This window comes from Quercus lobata, unplaced genomic scaffold, assembly GCF_001633185.2.
Source record: "Quercus lobata isolate SW786 unplaced genomic scaffold, ValleyOak3.0 Primary Assembly Scq3eQI_100, whole genome shotgun sequence".
NCBI classification, from domain to species: domain Eukaryota; kingdom Viridiplantae; phylum Streptophyta; class Magnoliopsida; order Fagales; family Fagaceae; genus Quercus; species Quercus lobata.
Window position 1 is genome coordinate 473,667 of NW_022154707.1, and position 9,785 is coordinate 483,451.

The 9,785-nt window shown below is 39.7% G+C and overlaps 1 protein-coding gene across 1 annotated transcript; it reads right to left on the minus strand.

Annotated features, from left to right (window-relative positions):
* Positions 1-3,305: 3,305 nt before the first annotated feature.
* LOC115972957 lies at positions 3,306-6,469 on the minus strand. Its single transcript, XM_031093172.1, has 2 exons — positions 5,849-6,469; positions 3,306-4,001 (listed from the first exon to the last, which is right to left on the minus strand). The coding sequence occupies exons 1-2, from the start codon at positions 6,467-6,469 to the stop codon at positions 3,306-3,308; spliced, it is 1,317 nt and encodes a 438-aa protein (XP_030949032.1).
* Between the last annotated feature and the right edge of the window lie 3,316 nt (positions 6,470-9,785).

The following is a 9,785-nucleotide window of genomic DNA, read 5'->3' on the forward strand; positions in this document are numbered from 1 at the left end:
GAAAAGAAGCTCATCAAAATGTATGCTTTCTAGTCCCAGGAAGTCTCTTGATGGAGAGGGAAATTCCTGGTAATGGTTTGTTTGAATTGGTGCATGAGATGCAGACTACAGAATTGAAGTCTGCTTAAACTTCTAATTTTTCTTTTGGAATTGAACTACAACAAGTTTGGTGCAAAGCCAGAGATCGGAGTTTCCTCAACACCTCCCTTTCCTAAGCAACTGTGAAAGATGTAAAGGAGTGTGTCTGCCTGACCTAAGTGTATAAGTCAGGGCACTTGGGGCTCAATTTTGCTTTTTTTTCTTTTTCTTTTTCTTTTTTTTTTTTTTTCATTTCTTTAGTTTTAATCATGTTTCTATTTTTGATGGATGTGAGAGGGAAGAGCTTGGAGGAGAAGACATTGACTTTTTCTTCTTCTGATCTTTTCATCCTTAAATTTCATATGGAGTTTCGGTATCCGGGGGCCAGAAGTTATATGTATACCACATATATAAGTTATGTCTATACTATTTGTGAGTGGGGGTCATATTGTTGTTCTAGTTGCCTTTATTGTTTCAGTTTGTTAACCAGTTCATGGCATGGAAAGCTTTGAACGGTGTGTAGCAGAAATCTTGTATTACACACTTTTTTATTAGACAATTATAAGTTCTTGGTAGTTAAGCTGCTAAGGTTAAGTTTTTGCTAGTATAGGTCATTGTTCATTAGAATTAGTATCTTTTCCCTTCAAAGTTCACAGCGTAGCATAATATCATATGTACATAACCAAAGTAGCCTTATTAATTGATAGAAACCTGTAAAGCAAGATATTTATGCTTATATGCAGATCTTTTTTAAATAGGGCTGAAATCAAGAAGAATCCAATGTGTAAACTTTCCCACACTCACCCTCATCTTTATTTGCTTTTCTTGGTTGCCTTTGGTCCCTGAAAAATAACCTGAATTTTGTTTTATCCCCAAAAAATTTGTGTGTCAATTTAGTTCATATGTTTTCAAAACTAGTCACTTTGGTCTTTGTATATGCTGACATTTCCCTTTTATGATGCTGCAACACATGACAGACTTAAAAGAAGCGAAATGAGCAGAGACCTAACTGTTTAAGGGGGATGAGTGAGCCATAAGATAACTATAGTCTTACAGAGGTGGTACTGTCTAGGTCTTTATCAAAGGTAGGGTTTACTGACGATGATTCTGGGTCCATTATATGTCTCACATTATCATAAAAAAGGGACATGTTAACAGTTTCCATCATTCTATGTGACATGGTAGTATAGAAGAAAGTTTTTGGAAAATATTAGGACTAAATGGGGACAAAATTTTATAAGGATAAAACTAAAATTCTTTTGATTTTTCAGGGACCAAAGGCATTAAAAAATGATAATAATAACTAAAAAAGAAAGAAAGCCATTTTCCCCTTTCTTTTTGGCTAGATGAATCCACTGTATAAACCAAACTTTTCAAACATATACCCCAGTTTGATTGCTAGGATCTAGGTTTAAGTCGGCAAATTTTCTTGTGTCAAAAAGTGATTTAATGAGGATTGTATACATTGCAAGTTTGTATGGTTAAGTAGTGGTCAGTTGCTTTTGAAATCTCTAGTTCCACGATTTTATCAACTAAGTTTCTAAATTTTGTTGCATGGTATGATAAATTGTGCCCAAGCAGTAATGCCACCTCAATGGACTAGGATCCTTTCCAATTTTCTCTAGTTCCATTTCCTATTTGAATTCGGTTACCTTGGTGCAAAATATGCTCTATAGCACAATTTTAGAAAAATTTTAAAAGAATATAGCACCCAAACGAAATTATTTAGTTATATAGCACATTTTTGGAACTCAAGTTTGACAAACTCGAGTTCCAAAAATATGCTACATAACTAAATAACTTCATTTAGGTGTTATTTGGCAAATTTTGCCATTACATTAGTATGTAGTATGCACTTTCTGCCACTTGTTTCATGTTTATCAATGAAATAAATCTTGATTGATCCCAGTGGAGCTAAGTTATAGATTAATTGTCGCTTAAACCCAAAAGTAACAGTTCAACAACCAATACGGACATAATAATAATCACCACAATAAAAGTTAAGGTGGGGGTGGAGTTGAATGCTAACATCTTTGTTGGAGACACCAAGCGGTGCCAACTGACCAAAATGTCGGAACTAAAGACTATTAGTAAGTAAAATTACCAACTTTCATGCGCCTATAGACTTTGATTAGAACTAAAATAAAAAACAAAAAAGTTTAGCTCCAGAGTCTAGAGAGCAAGGTTCCTAATCTAGCTAGCTTTTATGGTGATTGAGAATGTTCCACTCCGAACAATCACAAATATAAGCGTGCAGGAATTTCAGTCAGCCGTAAGATACCGGAGGACAAACAAATAATTGACACACAAAGGAGAGAGAAGTAGGTGCGATTAATACTAGGGAAACAAAAGCTTGATTGCTTGTCTACTTCCATGGAAAACATTAATTTACTCAACTGAGATCTCAAACAACAAGGTGTGCATACTTGTCGTCAGGTTGAATAGCAGAAGCTAAATTTGGTTGATTAATGCGCGTTTGGAACTCCTTTTAGAATAATGATTAAGCTATTGAAATCAACATTTCCTATTTGCTTAATATTTTTGGATAAATAATATATAGTTTATCTTGATATTAGATAAGTGGGTCCTGCTTTCAAACCTTGTTTTCACTCTGATTTCCAAATACATATAAAGGGTTAAACTTGTTGCACATAAACTGTTTTACACAATTTTATATACCCAAAAAGCAACTGAAAAAAGCACGATGATTTAGTTACTTTTTGGGGTGTGTAAAATAATTTGTGTGTAATTAACACTACTCAAAAATAAAAATCATACATGTGTAGAGAAGTGATAAAATAATTATTATTCTTAATAATCAAATATACCATTTTCTATCCACCTAAACTTTTGAACAAGTGACTGTTTGGTAACTCCAAATGTTTTTAATAAGATTTTTTAAGCAAATATCGTCACAGAATTCAGAGTGGAAAGCTGCATGCCAGGGGCATCCGCCCATAATTTCAAGTACTCTGCAGCTAAGGGTCCTCTACCTTTGCTGCATGTTTCAATTCTGCTCTGTTCCCCACTGTGTAGCACAAAATTACTCCCTAAGCCGGGAACCTCGCTTTTGCTATCAATTTTCTTCTCTTTCAAGTGATATCAAATCCAGCACTTCTAAGTTCTAACCGTCAAGAATACACCTATTAGGATCTTATAAGTTTCTTCTCTCAATTTTTTTTTTTTTTTTTTTTTTTTTGATATGCAAACATTCGGTAGACTTTCATTTAAAAGGACACTAAGTCCAAACCAGATACATCTTTGGTCACTTGACATTCTATGATGGGTGGAGTATCCTCCACCCACACAATACTGTCATTTACAAGTTTGGCATTTCTAGCCATCAAATGGGCAGCAAAATTGCCGGTCCTACAGACATGAGTAACCTGCCACGCATGGACATTTAGACTCCACCTCCGGAATCCTTCAATGATCATTTGAATCGACCTTGGGGGGGAGCAGCGACCAGCCAGAGCATCTGTCACCATTTTCGCGTCACCCTCCATTACAATATTCCTCAAACCGAGATCTCCAGCCAGCTGAATTCCCTCCTCAAAGGCCTTTGCTTCCACTTCCAACGCTCCCAAAGGTAAGTCCAGCTTCTTACTCATAGCTCCCATGAGAAGACCCCTTTCATTTCTAATCACAACCCCAATTTCACAGCTACCCAACTCTTTAAACAACGCGCCATCGACATTTACTTTAAACCAACCTTCACGTGGAGGACTCCATCCTACTATTCTCGATGGAGCTCTCTGTCTTGAAGCTTCCGGCTGCCCCTTAAAATCCTCAACCAGAGCATTTACTTCAGAGACTATCTCCTTTGCTTGTTTAATCTTACCTTCAAACTTTGCAGTGTTTCTATTCTTCCATATACACCATGCTGTGCACGCCAAGCGCTCCCGCTTTATTTCCTTCCGATCCTCCCAAATTTTCCATATTACGTCAATAAAATCTCTGAGGATGACTCACCTTGGGCAGTAGCACCTTGTTTCCTTCCAAACAGCCTTTGCTATCCAACAATCCCATAGAGCATGTCCCGAAGATTCACTCAGCCCACAAAACACACATTCATCACCCGTGGTCACCTTTCGCCTCCTAAGATAGTAGTTTGTAGGGAGTATGTTTTTACAGGCCCTCCACATAAAGAGTTTAACTTTGCTTGGGCAATTTAAAACCCAAATGGCCTTCCCAAACTCTTTCTTTCTTCCCGGGTTTGACAAATCACCCCCTGCTCCTCTATCTCTATCTTCGGTCAGCCACCTTAATGCTACCTGATATGCACTTTTAACCAAGAAGTCACCTTTTTTCAACCAAGCCCAAATCAGTGCATCCTTCAGGAAACTAGGACTTATTGGAATACTCAAGATTGCCTCTGCTTCATAAGGTAAGAAAACATTCTTTACTGCATTAATGTCCCAGCCCCCTGATTTAGGGGCGGAGCCACATTGCCCCTTGGGGGGGGGGGGGGTCGTGGCCCCTGCAAAAAAAAAAAAAAAAAAAAAAAAGTCCACCAGCCTATATAGAAATTTTAATTGGGCCCCCCCAATGATGTACATCCAGCCCCCCCTCCCATTTCTATTCAATTCACTCCCAAGCCCCAGCATGCTCTAGTTTCAATTGTAGGCCTCTTTTATCTTCTAATAAAACAAAACATGACACCCTTATATTTAAATACCCAAAGGCACTATTCAACAAAATAACATTTTATCACCCATTCTCAATCTCAAAATCAAAACCCTTTCTTTTGCTATTCTTTTTAGAGAGGTGCTACGTTCACAAAATTTTTACAGTATTTTTACAAATCATAAGTGGTTAGTTGTTATTGGCCTAACACTAAAATTATTATTTTTTTTTTTTGCTCCAATAATAACAACCAGTAACAACCTGCCACTTAGGATTTGTTGTGAAAATATTGTAGACATATCATATCTCTTCTTTTTATTCTCTTCTTGTCATCTATGTACACACCACCGCCCACTCCATTGGTACCAACAACCCCCAAACAAAACAAAACCTCAGCTCAACCCTCCTTTCAAACTCAGTCCTCACGATCCCCAAAAAAAAAAATCACCATTATTTTCTTTCTTCTTGCTTTCTTAAAATAAATCATTCAGAAGGTGAGTTTTTAGTTTTCTTTTCTTTCTTCAACACTACACTTTCATCTCTTTTTTTATTGTTTTTTTTTTTCTTCTTCTTCTCAACTATATACGCTTACTTAAATATTTACATGCACTTTAATTTTTCATATATTTTTAGAGAAATATATGATTGAAGGCATGGGGAGGTATGAATAACATTCATATAATTAATAATAGGAATGATGATAGGTTGACTGTTTAAATTACAGTAGAAATTTTGTTTTTTTCTTAAGTACGAATAACATCCATATAATTAAGTAAAAATTTCTAATTAAGATTTTATTTTTTAAGTTCTTTTCAGGTTAATTTTTGAGTCGTATTCTTAAAGCTTAAAGAATTATGAGCAAACGAAAAACAATTGATGCATTCTTTAAGAAAAAAGATGTTGGCAAATCAGAATTTAGGACACCTATGGTTGTAGAAACAAATGTGGTTGTAGAAATAAATGTTGATACTTCAATGCCTAATGAACACCCTTCCAAATGTTCAAGAATTCAATCTGAAGATATAGATTGTGATCCAGGATCACATAAAAAAATATGTGAATTTCCTATCAACAAACAAGATGAATCCGATGAGCTTATCTCAAAGAAGGTCCATATCAACCTAAAAATGTAGATTGTCCATACAACAATGATAATCATCACCGTCGAAAATCGGCCCCCCCCATGTAAAAAATCCTGGCTACGCCCCTGCTCTGATTCACAGTCAAGAAGGGTCTCCACTAGTTCACCCTCAAAGTTTTGGGGCTTAGGACTTGCAACCATGAAAGAATTTAGGATTGGGATCCACCTATCTGCCCATATTTTCGCTCTTCGCCCATTCCCAATATTCCATCTCAAGCCTCTCCGGAGAACTTCTTTTGCATCCATCAAACTCCTCCAAGTATACGACGGTTTCTTACCAATTTGAGCCTCCAGAAAATTGGAATTCAGGAAATACCTAGCTTTCAAAACTCTATGGGCAAGGGACTCAGTGTTTTGAATTAGCCACCACCCTTGTTTTGCAAGCAAAGCAAGGTTAAAAGCTTTAAGATCCTTGAAACCCATCCCCCCCTCAGCTTTGGGTGTACACATCTTCTCCCAAGCTAGCCATGCTAGTTTTCTTTCCTTGTCCTGTTGGCCCCACCAAAAGTTTCTAATCAAAGAGTTAAGCTCATTACATAAAGAATCCGGGAGTTTAAAACAATTCATAGTGTACATAGGAGTAGCTTGGACAACCGCCTTTATAAGGATTTCCCGACCAGCCATAGTTAGCAACTTCCCTTTCTAACCTGCAACTTTTCGACCAACCTGGTCCAGGATAAGGTGGAAGGCTTTCTTTTTTCCCCTCCCCACCAAAAGGGGCAGCCCCAAGTATCACTTATGCTGGTGGATGACCTGGGCCCCAAACATGTCCTTCACTTCTTCTTTAACCTCCTCACTCATATTCTTGCTGAAAAAAAGAGAAGTCTTCTCTCTATTTAGCTTCTGCCCCAACTCCCTTTCATACACCTCAAGAGTAACTCTAGCTAATTCCTCTTTAGATGCATTGAAAAAGACTATACAGTCATCTACAAACAGCAAATGAGAGACCACTGGAGCTTGCCTACATACCAAAATGCCTCTTAGTATCCCCCTAACTTCACCCTGCCTAAGCATGGCCGAGAGGCCCTCAGCACATAACAGGAAGAGATACGGGGAGATAGGATCCCCTTACCTCAAGCTTTGAGTAGGGAGAATTCTACCCTTTGGCTCCCCATTCAAGAGCACGGAGTATGAAACTGAATTCACGCACATAATCGCCAATGAGATCCACCTTTCTTGAAAACCCAATCTGCGCATAATCGCTTCCAAATATGCCCATTCTACCCGATCATATGCCTTGTTCATGTCCAGCTTGATTGCCATCAGCCCCTTTTTTCCCTTCCTTTTCTGATTTATATAGTGCATGGTTTCGAAGGCTACTAGGACATTGTCTGTAATCTGTCGCCCTGGTACAAAAGCACTTTGGGCCTCACTAATAACTGCTGGTAGGACTTTCTTTAACCTGTTAGCCAACACTTTTGATACAATTTTATATATAACATTACATAAACTAATCGGACAAAAATCCGACATCTTTTAAGGGCAATTCACTTTGGGAATCAGACATATATATATGTATCATTTAAACCATTTGGCATAACCCCTGTTTTAAGAGCTTTAAGTACACAATCAACCACCTGAGGACCCACAACATCCCAATATGTTTGAAAGAAAATAAGGGACATACCATCCGGGCCTGGAGACTTTGTCGGATGCATTTGCTTCAGGGCATGCCTAACCTCCTCTTCTCGAAACTCTTGTAGGAGATTGTCATTCATATCATCTGAAACCCTCCTATCTATTGCTCTGAGGCTACAGCCGAACTCATCTGGGTAGCTTGTACTAAATATTTCCTGAAAATAATTTAGGATTATGCCTTCCACTTCTTCCTTGTCCTCCTTCCACCTGCCTTCATTTCACATAAGCCCTCGATCCTATTTTTCCTGCGTCTATTGCTAGCCGTTTCATGAAAGAACTTTGTGTTTCGGTCCCCACATTTAACCCACAGTGCTCTAGATCTCTGGTTCCACATCATCTCTTCCCGAAGCGTTACTTCGTTTATCTACTTTTTTAGTGTTTTAATTTCCTCCGCTGGTTCATGAAGTAAATTCAACATTTCCAATTGTTGTAGACAATTCTGCTTCAGTTTCAGGGTATTATTTACATTGCCAAATACCCTCTTGTTCCAGGTCTGCAGGCAATCTTGGCAACACTTTAGCCTATCTTGAACCTGCACTTTCGGGTTACAATTTAACAGGTCCCAGGCCTCTTCAATCACCTTCCTGCACCCCTCCTCCCTAGTCCACATTGCTTCAAACATGAAACATTTTCTTCCTCCCTTTCTACTTACTCGACGCCTGAGAGACAGATTAAGCAAACAATGGTCGGACGCCGCCATTGCTCTATGATACACTTTTGCCTCCCTAAACATATTCAGCCACTTTTCATTTGCCACCATCCTGTCTAATCTAACTAGAGGTTGTTGCTCCCCAATTCTTCCATTACACCAAGTATAGCGTTGCCCTACACACCCCAGATCAATAAGACCACAATCCGCCAAGCATTCTCTAAACCCTTCCATTTGTCTCGCATCCCTATCTAACCACCCTAACTTCTCATCCAAATGAACAATTTCATTAAAATCCCCAAAAATAACCCACGGAAGGTCACACTACCTCTTAAGTGATCTAATTAAATCCCAAGAAATAAATCTCATACCTGCATCAGGGTGACCATAAAACCCCGTTGCTCACCATGGTTGCGCTCCCTTTCCCTCGCAAACCACCACGTTGATATGTGAATTAGAGCAGCTTTTGAGACACACCTCCGCCCCTTCTTTCCACATCAACACCAGCCCTCCACTCCGACCGTCGCAAGGCACCGTGATTCCCTGCGTTAGATTGAGCTTCCTCTGAAGGCCCTTTATTCTTTTTTTTTTTTTTTTGCCTTGGTCTCTGATAAGAACACCAAGAATGGGTCGATTTCTTTCACCACATCGATGAGCGAACGCACCGCCGAAGCTGACCCAAGGCCTCGGCAGTTCCAAGCCAAGATGCTCATTGGGCTCGGCAGTGCTGCGTAGTAGCAACCGCCTCACCGCCATCCTTTTCATTTTCTTTTCCTGCTTCACTGCCTCCCTGCTTCTCCACTTTCCTTCGCTTTCTCACCAGAACATTCTGGTCAAGCACGCCTAAAGGAGACAATCCACCCCTTTTCTTCTCAACCGGGCTTACAACCTTCTCTTTTCCTTTTGTTTGGCCCACTCTAGCACTTCGTTTCCAGTGGCCACTAGTTGGGCCTAAGGTCTCCGCAATCCAGCCCATTTCCACCTCGTAATTCATAGCCATAGGGCCCTCAACATTACTTGTCTTAACCAAGCCCACATGCGACCCCACTCCCCCATCCGTTGGCCCGTGCTCAAATTTAAAATGTAGGACCTCCTTATTTCCCGTCTCTATCTCCTCGTGCCTATCTCCTTCTTTTACGTTAGTAGCCTGGACTCTATCCTCACCAACTTTCACCAAAATGGTTGAAGTGTCTTTTGGGAGTTCTCTGGGTTTACTAAGCATACCATTTTGGTGAAAGTCCACCTTGTTGTGCTCCCCTCTCTCTGAATTTCTTGTCATCTTCTCCTTAAAACTCTCCCCGAGGAGCTACACCACAAGCGCTTCCTTTTCAGATCCCCCTGCTACTCCTCGCTATACTCCTCGGCGTTTAGACCATCAGACTCCTATCATCGCTGCCAGGCATTTTTCCCCAGGTATCTCCTCCGTCGTTCTTCTTTGTGAAGTGAGTTTCCCAGCCGAATTTCTTCACCGAGTCTCCCCTTAGCCATGCCCTGTATTGGAGGTCCTCTGTTTCACCGTTTTTATCTGCTCCCCTGTTCTGTGGGCACTCTTTCAAGTCATGCTCCAATAGACCACAACAACGATAACAAAAGTTTGGTAGGCGCTCATATTTGAAAAGCACCCACCGGTCCATCCCGTCCTCAACCTTTGTT